The following is a 24,441-nucleotide window of genomic DNA, read 5'->3' as shown; positions in this document are numbered from 1 at the left end:
ATTTTAGTGCTTTCTCATTTTTTTAAAGTTTGTTTTTATCTAATATTTATATTTTATTCTATGTGCTTTTGTCATTTTTATTCATTTTTATAGTTCTATTTAGCTTTAATTTTTTTATAATGTAAGTTTTTTTAGTTTTGGTGATTTTAGTATTTCAAATTAATTTCCAAGTTTCATGTAATTTTCATGTAGTTTTTTAAGTTATAGATTGTCAAATTTCTTTTATTTTTTTTGTCATTTTTATTAGTTTCTATTTTTTCAAAATATTCTATTTGTTTCTTAATTTTTATTAGTCATTTTAGTTAGTTGACAGAGCAATGTTTCTAATTTTCTTTTTATTTTATGGACTTTTTAAAGTTCTAATTAGCTTTTATTTTTTGTTATATAAGTTTTTTAGTTATAGTAATTTTATTTATTTTTTTAATAATTATAATTTTACTACTTCAACTTATTTGTTTGTTGCCAATTTCTCATTTTCATTTAAATTTTTGTATTTTATTTTGTGCTTTTTGTCATTTTCATTTTTTTTTTTTTTTTTTTTTTTTTGTAATTTTAATACATCAACTTATTTCAGTTAGTTGCCAAAGCAGCTTCTCATTTTCATTTTGTTTGATTTCAGCTTTATTTCAATAAACGAGTCAACAGGTCTAATGATATGATGATGTGTTTGTGTCGTGCAGTAATCTGGTGGCGGCGTACGAGAAGGCCAAGAAGAAGCACCAGAACAAACTGAAGAAGCTGGAGTCTCAGATGATGGCGATGGTGGAGCGGCACGAGACGCAGGTGCGGATGCTGAAACAGCGCATCGCTCTTCTGGAGGAGGAGACGTCTCGACCACACACCAACGAGACCTCGCTCTGATACACACACACACACACTCGCTACGGAGCGCGTTTGAGGACGCTTGTTACTATATTGCAGTATTTCACTGCAGATTCTTCCATGAAAACTTCTGGACGGCACTGATGGAGCAAACACAAGCGGCATCATGGGGGATTTCATACAAAAATGACCATTCTTGTCATTTCTTCTTCTGAGGAACACAAAAGAAGACATTTATCAGGATGTTCACGCTGCTCTTTTACATGCAAAAACAGACTGCAAAAAGTTATTAAATATTCCACCAATCATACGACACACAGAAGTCTTCGCATGAAACCATGGGTCAAACGTGCTTGTTTTGTCAAGTGGGAAACGTTGTCATGTTTTATACTATTCCAGTTTGTAATTATGAGGTCGACAGAGACTAGTTTTTATGCTTTTGTTAGTAATTATGAACACAGCAGAAATCCTCTATCCATAATAATTAAAAAAGATTGAAATAGACGCGGCAAATCGAGCCGCAGCACAGGCTCAACCACACTAACCATATAAAATCTCTCGAATGCAGAGAAATGATTGTTTTGAGCAATAAGTTTCCTTTATCTGCTGTTCATGTTACTGTCCTCTGTTGAACCAGGACGAGTTCAGCTCTCATCATTTATTATTCTTGATCACATGTACCTCTGAATGACTAAATTCAGGCTACAGATTCACAAACTTCAGATTTATCGAATGTATAAACCTCTGAAATATAAACTTCATTTATTTAAACTCCACTTAGACAACATCAGCCGGTTTAAGATCTATATATTATTTTATCTGTAACACTTAATAATAATCATAATGCATTAATTAACAATATACTGTATTAATCTTTGTTAATGTCAGTTAATGAATACATGAATGTTAGTTCACTCTGCATTAACAGATTCAACACATTTTATCCCTCTGGTGCTTTTCGGTCATTTTTGACTGAATTTTTATTTTATTTTTTTTCTTCATCTGAATGTTACAAAACTTGGTAAATGTTTTGGCACTTGCTATATGAACAAAAAAATCATGGACATGTTTTGAAAAGGTTAAATGGTCCTGAGAAGAAGAACAGTCACATGTCATGTTTTCCGTCAAAAATAAGCAAAAATTTCATCTAGTGGAAGCGTTTGGTACTGCACCCAAACCAAATATTACTGAAAGCTCATTTTTTGAGATATCAACCTTAAATTAGGAACAACTTTTTGAAATGTGTATATATATTTAATATATAAATTGAAAATAGTGTTTTTGTGCATTTTTCACAACAATAAACTTAAACTACTAAAACTTTAATTTCACTTTTCTCTCTCTCTTCAGCAATAAGTGTCGTCTTTAAAAAGAAACCAAAATTCAGTCTGTGATCCAGAGAATTCAAGATGGAAATTTCATTTTCAGGTCTATGCTCAAAAAGTGAATAAAAGGATTATAACGACTGCATAAATATAATTTAGTACCATTAAATTCCCCCAAAATACAAAATGTTAAATATAAAACATCATAGAACTAAAATATAGCTAGTACATTCGTTTAATTGCAATAAAAAAGGTCATTTTTGACCTCCACGTGAGCAGCACCAGAGGGTTAAAACGTATTCGTAAAGGTTGAAATTTACATTAACTAAGATTAATAAATGCAGTACGTATTGTTCAGTGTTAGTCCATGCAACCTTAATGTAAGGTTTTAACATTTTATCATAATATAGTTTATTTTCGTAAAAGTTCAGCATCACGTTTGTTTTTGCTGATCCCGAGGATCTGTTTTGCATTGATCATCCGAACACATTCCTGTTCCAAACCCGTTTGAAACTTTCATTTGTTCACATGAAATTTTATTCCCCCCCCACCCCCCATTTCCTGTTCCTGATCAGCTAGGAACTTCCTAAAAAAGTGCGTAAGAATTGTTTACCAAGTGCAATGCCTAAAAAAATGTAGTTACGAACACTTTTATTTTACAGGCTGGAAATACAATCTTCATTTTTGTGTGAAATGTTCGTTCGATGTAGTTTTCCAGAGGAGCGTAACATCACAATATCAACAAAAGTCACATTTCAGTTTATGCAAAAAAACAGGCTGTTTATAGTCTGAGCGGTTTGATTTTCATCAACACTACAGAAGCACTTTTCCACAGTCTGGTGGAGCGGATCACCACATTGCCTTCTGACAGACTTTATTCCCACTGATATTTATTTTTCCCTCAAACTCCACAGTTTTACACGATACTGCAACTGTTTACACGCTTGTGCTCCAGAGGTGTTCGTCCCTGAAGAACCTCCTTCCTCGATGTTATTATGCACAAACAGTTTTCATTCATATTGATCACATTTGGTGAAATATTCAATGCAATAGAAATGTTTTCTCTCGTTAGGGCGGTTTGAGTGCCGATCGGCCCACAGAAAGATGTGAACGAGCATTTAATACAATAATTCATATTCATGCTGGACGATCAAATGTAAAGATTTACATTTTCATGGTTTTCAGATTTACTTTACACATCAGTAAATAAAGGTTAAATAGAAGGATGTAGTTTCTTTCCTCAGAAAACCAGGAATGATGATGTAAAGACATCAAGACTGTCCTTCCTTTTATGAAAAGTATATGCATATCCATTTGAACCGATGGGCTGGAGAAACTATAAAGGGTTTGTGAATTGTACTTTATTTGCACAGATCTGTTTATGACTCAAATCTTTGCAATCATTTTGTTTTATTTTAATACAGAATGTATTTGTTTATATAATAAAGAAATAATGCAACACTTCATGCTAATGGTCCCTTCATTCCCTGCATTTGTTTAAAGTTATTTGGATTTAAACTTTATGATTTTTTTTTTAAGTGCTATTATTCTAGCTGTATTTCTGCAGTTAACCATTTTTAATTGAGAAAATGTATATTGTAGGTTGAAGTTAGAGAAACTTTTCATGAAACATTCAAAATATCAACTTTTTCCTTAGAAAAACATACACTGATAAATCATGCGTCAAGAAAAAGTTATGTTCTTATGGTAAATTATAAGTGCATAAGGTTCCGGATGAAAGAAAATTTTATTTTTTTTTAATTATTAATCTTAATTTCTACATTTACTAATATATTATTCAAATGAAAAGTTGTATTGATAATATTAATGCACTGTGAACTGAGGTAAATATATTTCTACAGCATTTATTACTCATAGTATTAACTTATACAATCTAGACCTATTGTAAAGTGTTATTGCAATCTTTAACTTTTTTGTTCAAAATTAACAAAATCGATATATCAATGCTTCCTCCAAAGTGTGGTTTTGTTTTACCCTGATACACTGTGGTAATCCTGTTATAAGTGTTTATATTTTAGACCTGTCAGGATGTTTTTCTTGGGAAATTGCGTACATAAGTTAATTTTCATGCCAAGTACACAAACATTATTTGAAACCTGTAATTGGGAACTGTATTGGAAGCAAAAAATAGATGTATATAGATGCATTACATTAACTAAAAAACAGTAAAAGACATTAAATGTCATTATAACATATTTTAAATGACATGGAGCCACTACATCTCCAGGAATAGCCTATTTTAAACAAACGCAGAACAGAGGAGAGTCTGAAAAGAGAACAAGACCGAGCTCGTAATAAAACATGAATCAACATGAGTTTGGCTTTTCTGAGATGAAAACAGGGATTTGAAATGTGAAAGCGACGCAGAGATGATGGTGTTTATATTCCTCAGCAGGTGAGTAACATGATAAATTGATGTAGTTGCTGTGGAGTTGATTCAACTCATCCACTAGCATGTGCCGTCATGTTCATCTTTTGTGTTGAATTGACCCTCGTTTGTGAAGCAGTCCGGCGTAAAATGACGGCATGACAACAACACTCGACTACAACAACTCTTCCTCTTCTCTAAAGCAGCCCAACATGGCCCCGCCCCCTTTGTGGTGTGTTCTCGGGGGCGGGGGTTATGTAAATTGTAGGGTTTGTGATGTCACTAACCCAGGAAGAAGCTCGTAGTCCCTACCAGCCTTTTGTTGTAGTCCTTAAAAAGCGATTTCTGTAAAAGAAAATATCTCTCTTTGCATTGAACTTTGAGCGTTGTAACTTTGCAGATGTTGTTTATGATCAAACAGCAACATTACACACTAACTAAAGTTACAAAAGTCAAATCATGATCCACCACTGCTTTAATAATTTTGTGTTTTATAGATCCAGGAACACAGATTAAAATAAGCACAGAAGACAAACAATGCAACGGTGTTTCCTTCTCCCTTCAATTTATTATTTCGCAAGTATAACAATTATTTATAGTGTGGAAAACTGTGAATTATTGCCAAGACTGAACAAAACATTTCCTGTATATTTACAGTGAGCTTGGGTTAAATCGAGAGTTGGTATGAAATACTGTAGAAATCTGCAAGAAAAAAAAGGGGGTTTTCCTGACGTGATTTACCTGATGAGGAGCTACATTATTCTGAAGACATGCTGAAGGTGGCATGCCCTGAGAGAGCGCCGAGGCCTCGTGTCCCGTTCCTCTAACTCTAGATGCATGCAACAGAAGAGTCCGTCTGAGAGATCAACAAATCAACATGCCCATAATGTGACGTCACATCAATCCGTTCGCATGAGACGTTATGGAACAAGAAAACAAGGCATCGTGTCAACAAGAGCGAGCACTCCAAACTGAAATCATGTGCTCTTTTTTAAATCAAGAGAATATAAAATGTCAAAATCATAAAACATTTAAAAATCGGACTGAATATCAAACCTCATGGCACATTCACAAGACAAAAATTACAAAATGCAGAAGCTTTAGGTGCATAAAAACAGAGCGATGCGAGTGAAAACATCTCATGTGTTCACAGTGGTTTGAACGAGCAATCGGGGAGAATCATCTCAAACCTCGTGGAGTGTCGATTTACAATCCCAGACGTCCAGTTCCTCCCTGCATTTATACACGAGTGGGCGGAGCTTGTGTGAAACTGAGATACGTCATCCTGAAGTGGGGATAAAAAGCCGTGTTCGTCTCCAAGAACAAACACTCAAATCAGATCAAAACGCTGCCGCTGGGACGGCGAAGGAGGAAAACACAAGAGAGAATAAAACGAAAGACGCAGCGGACGGTTCGGTGAGCGCAGCGCTCCTGATCCGTGACACACGAAGACTGAATGACACGAGTCCAGACGGGTCACACGGACCCTCATTTCTTGGCCTGTTTGGTGACCATGTTCCTGGGCGGAGTCACGGGACGGCTGGAGTTTGGCTTCTTCTTCTCTGCTGGCTTCAAAATCTGCAGGACAATAAATGAACGTCAGATTAGACTGAGAAAAACTAAAGTGAATCTCAAGTTATTATCCGCATTTTTAATCACCAGTAGTTAATTGATCAATAAGGTCTTGTTTTTTATCATTAAATAACACATTAATGAACATCAACTATGAGCAATACGTTTGTTAATCTTCGGTAATAAATGAAAAGTTGTTTCATGTTAGTTCACAATGAGATTGTTGCTTCACAAGCGCCACTAATAAAAAGCAATGCTGTTCATTTGTTTTAACCCTTATGCGATCTTCGCGTCAGGGACTGCACTCGTGGTCTTCGGGGTCTCTGGAGACACCGGGTGACAAAATGCAATTTTGTAAAAATATAATATATTCTTTTAAAAATGTAATTTTACTCTGTTTATTAATGTTTTTACTCCACATTTGTGCAGTTTTTGGAGGATTTGGGATATCTTTTAAATTTATATAAATAAATTAAAAAATATTTTTTTAAATAGGTTTTTATGCAAAAGCAGCTTTTTATGTAAAATTCACTTTATAAAAGACCCACATTTGTAACTTTCATTCATGGGGATCACATGGATAATATGACATGGTTTAGTGTGAGATTTTTGCCCATCTTTTGGAAAATGCAGTTTTAACAGTAAAAAATGATCACTTTATCCAGCAGATGGCAGCAGAGCTCCACTATTTGCTGTTTGACTGACTGAAAGACTCTTTTCACAAGTATTTTCAGCTGGATTCATATCTAAATGTTATGAAATCACAATTATAACAATAAAAATTACTTTTTACTAAGTTTAGCATTTTTTGTACTGAAAAAAATCAGTTTCATCAATAATGTAATCCATAGAGGCCCCACTTAGAAACTGGACAAAATCCATTCTCAAAATCAGAAACAACGCACAACGCAGAGAGACAGAAATTAAGTGGCACACTTCCAACAATGCAAAGAACATCCCCAACACACACATGCATGCACACAAAAATAAAAATTATTCATTTTATTATTTTTATTATAAAATTATTAACGAAAAACTGATTTTGCCCTGCACAAAAAATGCTAAACTTTGACAAAAAGTAGCTTATATTGTCATAATTGTGATTTCATTATATTTAGATATGAATCCAACTGAAAAAAATTTGGTGCAAAGACGTCTTTCAGTCATTCAAACAGCAAATAGTCGAGCTCTGCTGCCATCTACTGGATAAAGTGATCATTTTTTACTTTTAAAACTACATTATCCAATAGTATTTAAAGTGAATTTTACATTTAAAAAAACCTGTTCATGCATAAAATGCCTATTTCAAAAAATATTTTTTAATTTATTTATATAAATTTAAAAGAAATCACAAATCCTCCAAAAACTGCACAGATGTTGAGAAAAAAAATTACATTGGTTTTTAAAAAATAAATTATATTGTTACAAAATTACATTTTGTTGCCCGGGGTCTCCCATGAACGTAACTTTTTTTTTACACCAACATAAAAACAAGATATCACTCCAATTTTTTTTTTTTTTTTTTTGTAGATCTTAAAAGTGTTAACCACCGTACAAAGTCTCATGCCATTTGGACAAAGAGAAAATGTTTTTTAATTTGAGCAAACATCATTTGCGGGTCAAAAAGACCCGAAGACCGCATTAAGGGTTAAAATAATTTACGATGTATTAAATAAACATTTAAAACAAATTTTTATTTTTTGCATGTTTATAAACTAATGCAAATGTGGCCGATTCACACCGAGGACGATAACTATAATGATAACTATATTAGCGTTCACACCAGGGGTCTCCATGTAGTCTCACAAATGTTATGACTTATAAAGATTTAATGCATGATGGTGATATCAAAAAAGTAGCAAAATGCAGTTTAAAAGTGTTTTGGATAGAGTATAGTAAAAGAGTAGCTCAGAGGACAGAAACATGATGACAATACGTCACGCGTACCTGGAACGAACACATGAGCGTCTCGTCTACACTCATCATGGCTCCGGCGTTGTCAAACTCTCCGCAGTAGTTTGGCGCAGAGAACAGAGTGACCAGCTGCCGCTTGGCGAAGAACTCATAACCGTCCTCCACCACCTACAAGACAACAGACAAGGAGAGGAAGTTCAGGCTCATGCTCTCTATAGGGGCTTTTGCACCGGATGAACGCTTTCAGAGTTAATAAAACTATTAGCAAAAGTACCTGATTTAGTCTTTAGTTTTTGTTTTACGGAAACAAATACAAAAATAAATTGTAATGCTGGTCAAAATGGTAATTACTGAAACTACTGACTGGACCGAACCAGCAGAAAGAAAATCCAACTGTTATGTTATATATGTATGTTATGTATATATACATATATATGTGTGTCTTATAGTACAACAGTTGTGGTAAATGAACACGGCAGCACGTATAATTATTTAATTAAAATGCAGTCGTCAAGGTTTGACCATGGCATTAAAACTGTAATATTGATTTTATTTCAGTATATCAAGCAGCACAGGAGAAGTGTTTAGTCAGTGGAGATGATGTAATGAAAGGAAATGGACAAAAAGCTGCATCATTACTTAAATTGTTTGGCCCATCACAGACACAACAATCAAACCTCATCATTTCTACTGACAAACACGCCATCTAGTGGACGAACCTGTAACTGAATCTGAACGTGTTCCAGCATGATGAAGTGAAATGATCGGTCACTGTGAAGCTGCTTTGAAACATTATGTATTGTGAAAAGCGCTATATAAATGAAGATGACTTGACTTTTACACTGTTTTACCCTTATCATGAAGACACCTTCATAACCATCAAAACAGACGCATCAGGTACAAAGTCTGAGATGAAGACGTCACTGAAACTGGGTCGGGCAGTAAAGACAAAGTAAATCTGATCCTTTGATTTGAGTCCAAGTTTCAAATAATAAACGAGATTAAGTATTCGATTCACTGGATTATATAAATACAGTCATGACAATTTTACAATGAAATGCAAATAACTACTTTATATTAAATTACTACTCTGAAAAACATTCAATTGCATTCAATTTACGCACATGATCACAGTTTCTCTAAATGCTTATTTCAGATGCGCAGGAAGCCTGTGTGCTGAGCGCCGGTGAGTCACCAGATTACAGTATGAGTGGATATAGATTAGTGTTTAGGGAACACACACATCTGAAAATACAGACCAATGTCAAAGGTTTCAGCTCGTATCTGCAGACTCATCCGCTCCAGGTTCAGCATGTACCGCTATGACTCATCCCGCCCATTTAACCAGGAACAGTTTCACATTTCCAATAACTTGCCGTTCATGTAATGTGAAACTGAGCGACTCGCCCAGCGGAACCAGACGATCTGCATTACGCCTGATCCACGTTACAGCAAGAGACCAGCTGACTCGTAGAGAGACGAGGATGATATACTAATTGACTAGTAGTTCAACAACCAGACAGCCAATTATTGATCATCAGGGGATAAACTCAAGACTTTCTCTACGGGTTTTTAGAGTGCTGACGCTTCAGCTGCTGATACTGAAATCAGCTTTAGAAACAAATCCACCACCTGCAACAATAAATGATATAATTCCTCCAGATCATCTACTAGGGCTGCACGATACTGACATATCTGAATAGCCATATTTAGAATGACTCGAGTGGTTTTGATGGGGATTACATTTGAATAGAAAATTAAAATTAATTAAAAAAATAACTGATTGTAAACAATCCTTTTAGGGGCTGAACGATTTTGGAAAAACTTGCCAATTTGGATCTCCACACTTGGGAACTCTATAAAAACCAAATCAAACCTCTATAGTAATCATAAAGTGAACAGAGTAATCCTTTAACTAATGTTAAAGTGTTCGTTCACCCCAAAATAAATTGTCGTTTCACACCCGCAAGACCTTCATTCATCTTCAGAACACAAATTAAGATATTTTTGATGAAATCTGAGAGACTCGTCCATAGACAGCAATATAATCAACACTTTCAAGGTCCAGAAAGGAACTAAAGACATTGTTAAAACAGTCATGTGACTGCAGTGGTTGAACCTTAATGTTATGAAGAGACGAGAATACTTTCTGTGCGCAAAAACAAAACAAAATAACTTTATTCAACAATCTCTTCTTACGCAGGTGACGCAGTAACACAGTGACGCTTCTGTGTTACGTCTGAACGCCGGCTCATTATTGGCCGAAGTTGATCATGTGATCAGCACGACGCATGCGTGTGACGCTGACGCAGGAGCCGGCCAATAATGAGCCGCGTTCTGTCGATGAACCTGGAAGCGCTGGACGTAAACAACGTATGAGAATGACACAGAAGAGAAGAGATTGTTGAAGTTATTTTTGTTTTGTTTTTGCGCACAGAAAGTATTCTCGTCTCTTCATAACATTAAGGTTGATCCACTGCAGTCACATGACTGTTTTAACGATGTCTTTAGTTCCTTTCTGGACCTTGAACGAGTCATATACCTCTCGGATTTCATCAAAAATATCTTAATTTGTGTTCCAAAGGTCTTACGGGTGTGGAACGACATGAGGGAGAGTAATTAATGACAGACATTTCATTTTTGGGTGAACTAACCCTTTAACTAATAAAACTTTTGGTAGAAGTATTGTTCATTGTTAGTTCATGTTAACTGAAACCTTATTGTGTTACCAGAATTTTCTTTCAGTTGATTCACATTCCCACTTTTTTTTGTGACTAATTTAATACGACTATAACATTTTTTATTTAAATAAAAATAAACAAAATAATAAATGTATTGCAATATTATTGTACCGTAAAATATATATATTTTTAATATTTTATATATTTAACAGTCGCGTGTAAATGAACTGCTGTGCTTCACTCTGAAAGCGGCAGTGCGTATATTTATTTAATTAAAATGCAGCCATCAAGGTTTGACTATCGCATTAAAAATGCATTATTGATTTAATTTCAATATATCGTGCAGCACGGGAGAAGCGATTCTCGTTTTTGCTTAACAGTGTTTGCGTTTCTGTTGTTTAGATTAACATTTGATTTAGATTAAGGGAGAATTAATTAACTAACTGTATTTCAGTATTTCCTATTTTTATTCTGATTTGTGTTTTGATTGCATTTATTTGTAATCAGAGTAACAGCCGTTGGCAAGCAGCAGCTAGTTGTTATTCGTATTGCTCGTTACATCTGTTGTGTTTGATGTCGTTTATATGTCTATATGATGTTTTTAACTAGATAGTCTCATAAACATCTGTTTCCTGCAGTCACAAACATCCAATCCCGTCAGTGTGTGGGCGGGGCTTTTCTCCACTGATTTACACTGTATTATTCTGAACGATGTCAAACTACCAGTGCTTCTCGTGTTTACTGCCTCTTTAAGATGAATCTTTTGATGTATTCCTCATTTGTACGGATCAAAGTGTCTGCTAAATGAACAACCCCCACTGAAGCCTCACCTGGTGGGCCCTGCAGATCAGATCCAGGTCATGTTTGTGCAGGAACTTGGCCACCACTTCAGCTCCGAAGGTGAAGGACACCCCTCGGTCATTCTCGCCCCATCCCAGCACGTCCTTGTCCGGGTCGGACCACAGCAGGTCGCACAGGAGGCCCTGATCCGGAACATCTGTGGGTCTCATGATCCTTCTGATCTGCTCCATGGACTGCAGGTCTGGAGACAAACCTGAGGAACAGCAGAAACGTTAGTAACTTGAGGATTCGTGTTAACTTTGCATCCTAGAAAGACTTAAGAGAACCGCGGCCTTGTCATGCTGCATCTGTTCAGGCATTACATGCGATACGCCTGGGATTCACTGACTCAGCAGTCAGAAATGTGGGAGATGATGTCAGCGCAAGTCATGAACTGATGATGTAAGATGATTTACACACCCTAAACATTTAGTTTCAGTAAACAGAAAAGCAATGTTCAGGCTTCTCATTTTACAAACATCACGTATTCCTGCGGTTCTGTCACACGGAGAAAGATCAGTGTTGAGGAATAACTAAAAGTAAAGATGCAACTTATCTTGTCTTAGTGAAAAATGCCTAACAAGGATGTCCTTGTAAAATGCGTGAACTTTAACGGACACCATAAAAACTCATTCACATCATTCCATGTAGCAGAAGAGCTTGTTGTTTAGCAGGTGAAAGTCTCTCTGGGATATCTAGAGGTTTATCTACAGACCACACCCACCTCCGTGACAACAGAAGATCTTCTCGTCGACGATGGCGGCGATGGGCAGACAGTTGAAACAGTCCGTGAACGTCTTCCAGAGCTTGATGTTGTAGCGTCTCCTGCCTAAACACACAAACATAAGCTTAATATGACCTTTAGGGTTTATTTAAAACGAACAGTACCGAGTCGAGCGGTTAAAATGTAAATGAATCAAGAGCTCTACAGGGACAGAGTCTGCTAAAAATACTCAGCGGGTCCCTTCAGACACACACACAGCACTGCAACAGCACTCAATAATTAATTCTGTACTGCATAAGAGTCACTTAAAGTGCACATTTCACTCTTATTACAGTTGAAAACATTACTAGACACAGTCAAATCAGGTTATGCATTTGCGTCCGTTCATGTGGTGAATCATGTTAACGTGAACATCCATGATGCCGTAGTGTTTGAGCAGGAATGCAATATACAGCCAAACAATCTGGACACTTTAAATCATGAGCGCAATTGTGATTCCTTAACCAGGTTCTGCTAATGCAAAAAAAATTATATTATTTAAATTTAGTGTGTGTGTGTGTGTGTGTGTGTGTGTGTGTGTGTGTGTGTGTGTGTGTGTGTGTGTGTGTGTGTGTGTGTGTGTGTACAACATAAAATCCCAAATTCCATTTGGTCCATTTTATTTTTCCCCAAATTATGCTTTTATTTTATTTTTCATTTTAATTTTCTAGATTCCTTCTTGGATAAATTTAAAACCATATCTAATTAATTGAAATTGTGAAACTAAATTCAACAATTTATTAAAAGTTAACAAAATTACATTTTTAAGGTCCTATAAAGTCCTTTTTATTTTTTTTATCTTTTCCCAAATTCCATATTTTCAGTCTTAATTTTTTTGGATTCCATTTTAATGGTTTAAATTTTAATAATCAAAAGTCTAATTAATTATAAAAAAAAATAAAAAATAAAAAATAAAATATGAAACAATAAATTGTTGTTGAATTAAGTTTCATAATTTTTTTAATTAATTAAATTAGCTTTTTGATTATTAAAATTAAACCATTAAAATGGAATGCAGACTGAAAACATGGAATTTGGGAAAAATAAAATGAAATTTGGGGGAAAATAAAAATATTTTATAGGGCCTTAATATTAAATTTGTGTTAACTTTTAATAAACTGTTGTTTAATTAAGTAATTGAGCAGCAAATCATCATATTAGAATGATTTCTGAAGGATCATGTGACACTGAAGACTGAAGACACATTAAGTTAACAAAAATTAAATTTTAAAGGCCCTATAAAATATTTTTATTTTCCCCAAAATTTCGTTTTATTTTTCCCAAATTCCATGTTTTCAGTCTGCATTCCATTTTGATGGTTTATTTCAATTTTAAAACACATTAAATCAATTGAATTTTAACAATTTAATCATTTATCAATTTTTACAATAATAATTCCCTAAGAAATGTTTTATCTTTTCAGAAATTCAGTCCATTTTAATCTTTCTGAATTAATGATTTAATACAAATTAATTAATACAAAAATACACAACAATTAATTTTATTCATAGAAAAATGTAGTGATATTTCTTAAAGAATAAAGTTTATAATTTTATAATTACTTTGAGAAGTGTTGTACAATAATAATATATTTCTGTTATAATTTAAACCAAACTTTTATTTTGGCGAGTTGTAGTGAAGACATGCATGTTTGTGTGTGTAAACACTACCAACTTGATGATACTGAAATTTTAAAAATGTGACGATACCAGCATTTCCCCCTAGCATTTGAGCAGATTCTTAAACACCTCTGATTGGCTAATGTGTTCACGCACTCAACAGATAGGTCTGTGACTGGCTACAATGATCAATGCTAGGGGGAAATGCTAGTATCGTCACATTTTTAACATTTCAGTACCGAATTGACAGCCCTAGTAAACACACGAGCGTCATGCGTGCTTGAGTTCATGTACTAGATGAAACTGTGCCACTCATTCACAGACTTTTCATATTCAAAACACACTCTTTTTGTGCTTTGATATTCACAGACACGAGTCCATCTCGCACTATGATTAAGTGTACAGCCCTACTTTTCATTCGAAATTCAGCGGCATTCCACGTTATACTGTTAACTCCATTTTTATGACCGGATTCTGTTCACGTTTTCCGCATATGCAGCACTCATAGGGCCCTAATCATGGCAGGATCTCCTGCACACTCACACTCGTCGTAGAAGCCATAGATGCGGTTGATGGAGGCACACTCGTGGTTTCCCCTCAACAGGAAGAAGTTCTCAGGGTATTTGATCTTGTACGCCAGCAGGAGGCAGATGGTCTCCAGAGACTGCTTCCCTCGGTCCACGTAGTCCCCCAGGAACAGGTAGTTGCTCTCAGGTGGGTATCCTCCATACTCGAAGAGCCTGAGCAGGTCGTAGTACTGCCCGTGGATATCACCTGTGGAGAGGAGAGCGTCTCATTTACTGCAATGACATGACGTAACTGCAGTCAGAGTGAGCACATGACTGCTCAACTGAATGAAAGGTTTATGTTACTCACCGCAGATCTTCAGCGGCGCTTCCAGCTCCAGGAGGATGGGCTGGCTGAGGAAGATCTCGCGGGATTTCAGACACAATCCACGGATCTCGTTCTCCTGCAGCTGAACGTTTTTGCCAGGCTTTGACCCTCTCACTGCAAACGCACAAACAAACACAGTTAAACAAAGCTGTTGTCTGGTTCTTCGACCCTCTCGACAGGGAAATACATAATGAGAGAGCAATAAACGATCACATGACAGTTATGCAAGTGTGATTATGTTTATTACACCTAGTGTCCTGAGTACACGTTAGTATTATTTCAGTATCATTTACACACTATTATAGTTTTTATTTTAATTAAAAGTTGTCATTTTGTTGTGTTTCTGTGATTTTTATCAGTTGTTTTATGTTTTTTATGGGTTTAGGTAATAATAATCCTGGTACACGGTTCGGACTACAGCTGTAAGATAAATCAAAGATGTGAACAATTCCTCAATACGTGTTTAATAAACAGCCACACTTAAATAACCAGCAGGCGTCATCGTTTATGTAATTGCCCGGTTAGTTAAGCAATCGTTTCTTGCAAGTGTGCGTCCAGTGTTGCAAATCCAAACCCTGCAGTAATTTCCGACAAACACTACTTGAGCTTGCAGGGAAAACTGTGGCATTATGCGGATAAACGTGGTGCTTCCTAATGGCCTTTCTGTGATCCACTGCATCCCATGAGCACAGGGAAGGGAAGTAGGTTAGGTTGGCTTCACTGAAGTCTTCCTGTCTGCAGACGTGCCCTACTTGCAGAGGATCAAAGTGACCTACAGAATTCATCCCTAATGTGCAACACAGCCTTTACCGAAAGCAAACAGATCATAATCCCATTTCACCCCTTCAATGCCTTCCTGCTCGCAGATTTCACATCGATCTCATTTTTATTGCGCTGGAACTCCAGGGAACAGTCGAAGCCTGGCCCGTGCTCCACGATGGCCTGTTACTGCCCAGCGTTTCTATTTTTAGCCCGTGTTTTGAGCAACACAGTTCTGCAGCTCTGGACTGAAGCTTGTTTTGCTGGTTACTGAAAGTTAGGGCCGGCTGGGAGGACGGAACGCACCGTGCGGACTGGGCAAAAATCCCTGATTTATCCATATAAAGACATTTGAAATGGTTATTTGATACATCAATAATTTTTCCACTGAATTACACGTAAAAATAATATACATATAATGTGATAAATTGAGTTTCTGTGATATAAAAACATGTACATAATTACCAGAATGTAAGAATTGTGGTGACTTATATTTACATACAGTAGGGTTAAAATGAAAATAAATAACTAAAAAAAAAAAAAAAAAAATTTATATATTTATATATATTTATATTATATATATTTATATATATATATATATATATATATATATATATATATATATATATATATATATATATACACACACACATACACACAATCTTTTCTTTTTAATTATATATTTTTAATTATATAATTAGATATTATTAATCATAAAAACACAATAAACACTAAAATAGGATTCTGTGTATATATAGACAATTACATTGAATATTATTATATAATATATTATAAAATATAATGAAATATACAAATCAAAAGAATAAATAAATTAAATAAAAAATTTAAATAACTTTAAAATAGAAAAGATGAAATGATCTCTCTCTATATATATTTTAAATATATATTTTATGTATTATATAATAAAATATTAAAATAATAACTTTAAAAAAAGATGAAATGTACATATATATATATATATATATTAATTATATTTTAATATTATTATATAATACATTATAAAATATAAATCATAATTAAACTAAAAATTAAAAAAAAATCAATTTAAAAAATAAGAGATTAAATAAACTACATATATATATATATATATATATATATATATATATAATAGTTATATAATACATTATAAAATATAAACGTTAAATGTTAAAATATAATTAAATTAAAAATGAAAATAACTTGAAAAAAGAAAAGATTAAATGAACTATATACATTAATGATTACATTTAAATATTATTATAAAATATAAAATAAAGAAAAGATGAAAAGAAATACACATATTTAAATACTATTATATAATACATTATAAAATAGAATAAAATATAAATATAAAATATTAAAATAATATAATTAAATAAGCATTAATCAAAAACAATATACATTTATCTATGTATATAAACATGTATGTGCACACAGATATATATATATATATATATATATATATATATGCACGCACGCACACAAAATCTTACTTTTAGTGTTTCGTGTTTTTTGATTAATGATATTTATTGAAATAGATTTTTGATATTTTAATACATATAAATACACAAACACACACAGGTATAAAAGTGGAATAAATGAGTCATTACACCATATGAATTTCCACTGGCTGTCTACATAATCTCATTACATGAGAACGAACCCTAACAGAGTGGCGCGAGAGAGGAAGGACTGCCTGACACACTCCACACAACAGAGCTATGAGACTTATAACAGCAGCCACAACAATGAGCAATGGGCTCTTTTAGCGAGTGCTGAGAGACGCTATTCAACCAGATGATGTCAAGTCGCTTCATCACCATTAGCTGAACCTTCCTTAAAGGAATCATTCACCAGTAATGAAAACATCGCACAGCCACTGATGACACTTGTGCGTCTTATAAGCCATGATGTCAAAATCTGCACCATTAGCAGCATATTTGTTTATATTAACCTTTTATTTCTACAAAAATTCTCTACAGCATACAGGTTTGGATTGAGTAATGAGTGAACCGTCCCTTTAAATACTGATTGACGTCACTATGTTTGGGATTCAGTTATCTAAAATAAAATGGTGGGGGTTTTCTGCATTTGTCTTCAAGCATAATGCGGTTACCTTAATTGAGATCCTCCTCGTTTTTGTGACAAACACTGCTCTGAATTGTTAAATTACATAATTTGCTAATTATGCAATAAAAAACAAACTGCCCCCTTAAAAAGCTTCAAAGCAGCTTCCCCAACGCTGGCGCACAGATCCAGCACATCACGAGGTTTAAGGCTGTGACTGTGCTAGTATGCATACTATGAGTCACTGTTCCAACAAGGCTCGACTTTCCTCCCGCACCGCCAACTGTTTCTCACAGCAGTTCTCCACTACAAAGAAAACACAACTCCGCCCGCTTGATCTGAAAAACACTTCGGAAAGATTAAAACACGCTAAATGTGGAGCAAAGCCATCGTGTTTTGAGTTGAGCTTCACAATGAATGAAGCCCGAAGATGAAGCAAGCAAAAGTAAAATGATTTGGACACACGCGGCAGCATATCTCATGAACGTGTCTGGGCTGTGCGGCTGCCGTCACTCCCTGGAATGAGACACGCATTCCAAACTACACCTTCCCAAGGTGCACTCATGCGTGAGCTCACATGTGAACACAAACACAGAGTTAAAGGACAGCTGAAAGCATCTTTATGATAGAGCTGTGCTTTTATTTCACTTCGATTTTGGTTTCCAGATGATTATAAAAGATAATCGAGGTAAAATGATTATTTTGGCACTGACGTATTCCATTCAGAGCACCTTCCATCCCTTCACAGCGCTTTTACTCCTCCCTAAAAGCCAAAACTAGACAGCCAAGTGACTGAGTGTTGCAAAAAGCAGTCTAAAGTGTCACTAAACATTTTTGATATTAAACTGTTATTAAAGGCGCATTAAGAGACACTGATCGCCAGGTGGCTTTCTGTGCGTGCCCCGAGTCCGGATAAGCAAATGGGCTTTGGATACCCACACAAAAATGTCATAATGCCTTTTGTGTCTTAAGTAAACCTACACTGTTGAGAAAGAAAACAGGTGTGTATCAGTGTATTGGATCCGTGCATTAGCTCTTAAAGTGACAGCAGCCTAATAAACCTGCTGCCGTCTGTCATTAAAGGGTTAGTTCACCCAAAAAATGAAAATAGTGTCATTTATTACTCACCCTCATGTCGTTCCACACCTGTAAGACCTTTGTTAATCCTTGGAAGTCAAATTAAGATATTTTTGTTGAAATCCAATTTCTCAATGACATTTCCTCTCTCAAGATCCATTAATGCACTAATATTTAAATCAGTTCATGTGAGTACAGTGGTTCAATATTAATATTATAAAGCGATGAGAATATTTTTGGTGCGCCAAAAAACAAAATAACGACTTATATAGTGATGGATGATTTCAAAACACTGCTTCAGGAAGATTCAGAGCGTTATGAATCTTTTGTGTCGAATCATGATTCGGATCGCGTGTCAAACCACCAAACGGCTGAAATCACGTGACTTTGGCGATCCGAACCGCTGATTCGACACACTGATTCATAACGCTCTGAAGCTTCCTGAAGCAGTGTTTTGAAATCGTCCATCACTATATAAGTCGTTATTTTGTTTTTTTTTGGCGCACCAAAAATATTCTCGTGGCTTTATAATATTAATATTGAACCACTGTACTCACATGAACTGATTTAAATATGTTTTTAGTACATTAATGGATCTTGAGAGAGGAAATGTCAGTGCTCAGGCCTCACTGAGCCATCGGATTTCATCAAAAATATCTTAATTTGTGTTCTGAAGATGAACGAAGGTCTAACGGGTGTGGAACGACATGAGGGTGAGTAATAAATGACATTATTTTCATTTTTGGGTGAACTAACCCTGTAATGATAATCAAACAACAAAAAAACAAATGAATGAATTTGACTGAATAACTTAAGTAGCTTTAATAAGGATTAATCTATATTTACCTCCGGTTTCACAGACAAGGCTTAAGCTAATCCTTGACTAAAATGCATGTTTGAGCTGTTTTATCTGAAAGAAACTTGCACTTACATATCTTGAAATATGTCAGTGCCATTGTTTTGTCTCAAGATGAACACCAGTAATGTTTTTTTCTAGTGAACATTTATAAAAACTACTTAAATGCCCTAATTGAACTAAGGCCTAATCCTGGCTTAGGCTTGTTTTACTCAATATACAGGACTACAGTTGTTTTACTCAAGATGTTTTACTTCTACTTCTAACTCATTAAGTCATTAGCAAATTATTACAGTCTGGTACAATGAGCAAGAATGCATTTGGTTTATCTCTCATTACAATAACATGTCCCTGATCAATTTTCCAATTAGTAAAAGCCAATCCTCAAAAGTGTGAATCCTCAAACAATCATGTCGTTCCATCTGATCACCTCAAACGTTAAAGAGACTCATTACAAAACACCGTTTAGGATAAACAGAAGAAGAGATTTCAATTTGAGTCAGATCCGTGTGTTTTCTGTTCTTCCTGAATCTCTAGAATACCTAATAATATTCATCCCTTCAGTTTAAGGCCAATTCACAGCGCACCGACAGACGGAAACAGACACTTTGTCGGATCAGTGTTACTCCTGTCGGAGTCTGCCGGAGCTTGTTTTCACAGATTGAACATGCTGAATTGGCGTTAGAAGTGACGTGCTGTAATCTGGAGGCTGCTGGCGTTGGTCTGCGTCTGTCGGTGCAGTGTGAATTGGCCTGTTTCTTAAGAATATTTCGAATCCCCAGTTTTCTGACTTTGTGTATTCTACTCTTCATCCTAAACTCTTCAATTCATGAATTTGAGAAGGACTCGGGCTCCAGGACTGGTATTCCCCACCCATGAACCACGAGGCAGGTCCTGGCACACATCGGGCGGTTATGTAATGGGAGATACTGCCAAGGGAACAGCCGTATTAAGAGTAAGCGAGCAGATATAGGTGCAGTCCTCACACCCCGCCAGGTTTCTAGGCTGTATAGCAATAAACATGCAGGCGGTGCGTTTGGCTCCGTATAAACTCTGACGAGGTGGAAAAACAGGGAGAGGTTTCTAAGGAACAGGGTTAGCTTTATCTTGAGAGAAAGCTCACATGAAAAAATATGTGGCTTGAAGACCAGCTGGACGTAGCGCACGTCTGAGACTAAATCTTGTGCAATGTCAAAAGTAGGTGTAAAGTGAAAAATCATGCCTTGTTCAAAAAAAGTTTAGTTTCTTGTCTGTAAATTAACACTGCAGACGTGAACTTAGGGCCCTATGATGTCTGCAATGCAGAAAACACAGAATCCAGTCATAAAAACGGATTTAATGCATGGAATGTCACGGAATTTATTAAATTTTGGTTTAATAAATCAAAAGTAGGTCAGTACGATTTTGACTAGTGTCTGTGAATATTAATCTATTGCCATATCATAAACACGCAAAAACTCAAAGGTCTTCATGACAACCTTTCGAAATAAAAGTTTGGTTTAACTTGAAGAAAATAATAAATAATATGATAATAATAATAATAATAATACAATAATCATTAAAACTAATTTTTTTCTTCCATGTTTTAATTTTATAACCTCTGTTGTGCAGTTTTGCCAAAACAAAGAAAGGGTTTAACTTTCATTTGAGAAAAACATGAAAATATTAAGATAAATTAGTGTTTTATGCCGTATAAAATTGAAATACACGATACAGAATTTCTGAAGAAAAAAAAATAAAAGGACCATATTATTGAAAAAAAAAGAAGTTATGAATTCATTTAATTAGACATGAACAAAAAAACTGGAAGTTTAACAATATTCCAAATTTTGTTAAACTTTTAATACATTGTTGTTAAATTGTGTAAGTTTCCTGATTTCAATTAATTAGACATGATTTTTGACTACTAAAATTTTATTTAACCATTAAAATGGAGTCCAGAAATATTAAAACGGGAAACAAAAAAATATGGAAAAAACGGAATTTGGGAAAAAATAAAATGAAATTTGGGGTGGTGGAAAAACGGATTTCATAGGGCCCCACGAACTGTAATGTTTATGGTTAATTCGCACAAGATAAGCAATATAATATATCATCATTAATATGGGCGTGTTACTGCTCACTGCCGACACAGCTAACTGACCCAAATACACACAGAAATTTTGTTGAAAATATTAAATATGAACACATATCTGGGATTAATATCAGAAATTGTATACCATGCATCATCTTGCTCAGCACGTTTGGAAGGGACAGTATGTTTTTCATGATTCACAGCCAGCGATATTTTAAATGAAGCTACTGTACTAAATAAAAACAATATTATCTAACACATAACCAAGATGAATAACCGTAGACTACAAGATGAATTGAGATGTGCATAAATCTGTATTCAGATTTCAGAATCAGCAGTTTCATTGACATCCGTCCTATAAGTATCTCGCTCGCACTTTTAATAAGCAGGGATGTTTCTCAAATTATAAATAATGCTTTTACATGCTCAGGACGTTTGCGTTTGTAAAAACGTACAGGGAGACTCGCTGACTCGTTAGGTAACGTTTACTCACTGAAATCAAATGTCATGAGCAAATTCAGTTCTTTATTATTAGCAGATTTAAGTTTATAATGGTGATGAATAACATCTCGACTATCACTGCGGTAGAATGAGTCAGTGTGGACACGCATTGTCAATGTGGGGCGTAGTTTTGTCTGGTCATAGTAGTTCAGTCCGATCAGCTGTTTACATGCCTCGAATGGATTAGAAAAGATTTAAGACTATTAAAATGTAACCATTAAAATGGAGTCCAGAAATATTAAAACAGGGGAAAAAAAAAAAAGAATCTAGAAAAATTTATATGGAAAAAAATGAATTTTTATTCCAATTCTTTATTACAACCAGATTATTAGGGTCCACGTAAACAGCCACCGGTCATTTCTTCTGCACTATCCTGACAGAAACTATCCTAAGAAACGTAATACAATCCTTTTTAGTTATAAAACAATACATTAAAATGCCTGTATCGATTGATATGAGTGATCCAAAGTGTGCATGTACTATTTTTAATGCAGGTGAATTATGAAAATCACAGTACAAATCATACAAATAACCTATTTCATATGAAAACAACCCTGAGAGGATTGATGAACTCCAAAGCAAAAGCACATGTATGTGAAATATAAATATATATATATATATATATATATATATATATATATATATATATATATAAAACAAACCTTGAAAAACTCACTAAACTCATCAGTACAAGTCTTGCATACAGAAAGGAAAGCAGCAGTGTTATGTAAACATCTTTTCATGAGTCAAGAATTGTACTGTATACAATAAAACAATACATTATTATATAATCACAAGGTGCATTCACTGCTTCAATGTGTTTACTGCTTTATTATAATGCACTGCACACAATAAAGCAATAACATTATGAAACATACAGCTGTATAATAAAATTAGACTTACAGAACTGTTTTCTTACCAAATTTATATTTTAGATGTTTGTGATTAATATATAAAGATGTTTTAAAATCATTTTATACTATCAAAGAACAAAAACAGCTGAGCTAAACTAGAAAAACATATGAATATAGGCCTGGAAATAACAATTTCCAGATTTCAGTGACCCTGATAAACATCAAATCTGTTTAATATCAGTATTATATAGCATATTTTTGTATTTAACGATGCCTTAAGCTCAGCACATACAGTTCGGCTGTGTCTCAAAGCACAGTGGCTCCCTATAAAGACTGTATTTCGTGGAATAATTCTGAAAATTCCTCCTATTCGGAACACCGAATCTAAACGCGCCACAAAATCCAGTCAGAACCGTCAGTGAGGCGCTAACGGTCAGCTAACCCTGCTAGCTCAGCTCGACAGCTCTAAATACGAGCCAGATAGCTGATAAATCTGACATATTCATATTCATATACTACACTAATAATGATTATGTAATTATTTACCTTATCGTGAGAATATTTTAGCCGTTGTTTGACGTGAAACTTACCCTCGAGCAGGCGCTGAATGATGCTGTCTATGTTGAGTTTGTCGATGTCAGCCATGACTAGCCGATTAAATCACAAACACCGCCACTCAGAACACACCAGAAAAGTCAAATAAAAGTATTCCGATTACAAATAAACAGATTTATTACACAAAAGGTTAAAAAAAAATGCGGGCCGTCAGACGAGCGTGCTGCGGCGATACACACCGGCTCTGCGGAAGGACACATTACACACGCTCAGCCACAGCGCAGCTGCTAGAGCCCGGCGCGCGGAGGGATACAACACAGCTGCACGAAGGAGGAAAAATAGTGCGGAGGAAATGGGATGGAGCACTTTCTCAATAATGTGTGACGTCGAATATTAAAGGGTTAGTTCACCCAAAAACTCACCCTCATATGCCGTTCCACACATCGTTTATCTTCGGAACACAAATTAAGATATTTTTGATGAAATCCGATGGCTCAGTGAGGCCCCAGCAATGACATTTCATTATATTCATTGATTCATAACGCTCTGAAGCTTCCTGAAGCAGTGTTTTGAAATCGGCCATCACTAAATAAGTCGTTATTTTGGTTTTTTTGGGTGCACCAAAAATATTCTCATCGCTTTATAATATTAATATTGAACCACTGTACTCACATGGACTGATTTAAATATGTTTTAATACATTAATGGATCTTGAGAGAGGAAATGTCAATGCTCAGGCCTCAATGAGCCATCGGGTTTCATCAAAAATATCTTAATTTGTGTTCCGAAGATTAACGAAGGTCTTACGGGTGTGGAACGACATGAGGGTGAGTAATAAATTTCATTTTTGTGTGAACGAACCCTTTAAATGGTATGGAA

At 35.0% G+C, this 24,441-nt stretch overlaps 2 protein-coding genes across 4 annotated transcripts in view; one reads left to right on the top strand and one right to left on the bottom strand.

Annotated features, from left to right (window-relative positions):
* Positions 1-4,859, top strand: part of mcc (MCC regulator of WNT signaling pathway) — an 86,138-nt gene extending 81,279 nt beyond the window's left edge. For all 3 annotated transcript variants that reach the window (XM_067407301.1, XM_067407302.1, XM_067407304.1), the window contains one exon: positions 681-4,859. In XM_067407301.1, the coding sequence (XP_067263402.1) occupies positions 681-861 (181 nt within the window). In that variant the 3' untranslated portion in view covers positions 862-4,859. The remainder of the gene's footprint in view (positions 1-680) is intronic.
* A 223-nt stretch (positions 4,860-5,082) lies between these two features.
* ppp1cc (protein phosphatase 1, catalytic subunit, gamma isozyme) lies at positions 5,083-23,835 on the bottom strand. Its single transcript, XM_067407305.1, has 7 exons — positions 23,598-23,835; positions 14,802-14,933; positions 14,469-14,699; positions 12,268-12,372; positions 11,534-11,757; positions 8,056-8,190; positions 5,083-6,114 (listed from the first exon to the last, which is right to left on the bottom strand). Exons 1-7 carry the CDS (start codon positions 23,650-23,652, stop codon positions 6,025-6,027), a joined length of 972 nt encoding a protein of 323 aa, XP_067263406.1. The 5' UTR covers positions 23,653-23,835; the 3' UTR covers positions 5,083-6,024.
* Between the last annotated feature and the right edge of the window lie 606 nt (positions 23,836-24,441).

Source organism: Chanodichthys erythropterus, chromosome 13 (genome assembly GCF_024489055.1).
Source record: "Chanodichthys erythropterus isolate Z2021 chromosome 13, ASM2448905v1, whole genome shotgun sequence".
In the NCBI taxonomy this organism is placed as follows: Eukaryota; Metazoa; Chordata; class Actinopteri; order Cypriniformes; family Xenocyprididae; genus Chanodichthys; species Chanodichthys erythropterus.
The sequence above is the reverse complement of the archived record's forward strand: the minus strand, read 5'-3'. Positions and strand labels throughout refer to the sequence as shown.

What these genes read in the sequence shown, in the direction of transcription:
- ppp1cc (XM_067407305.1), bottom strand. Translation starts at nt 23,652, where the DNA reads ATGGCTGACATCGACAAACTCAACATAGACAGCATCATTCAGCGCCTG. An exon ending in CATTCAGCGCCTGCTCGAGG is followed by an intron (nt 14,934 to 23,597) that starts GTAAGTTTCACG and finishes GTGCGTTTGCAG; the next exon opens with TGAGAGGGTCAAAGCCTGGC. An exon ending in CGCTCATGTGTTCGTTCCAG is followed by an intron (nt 6,115 to 8,055) that starts GTACGCGTGACG and finishes ATTGTCCTGCAG; the next exon opens with ATTTTGAAGCCAGCAGAGAA.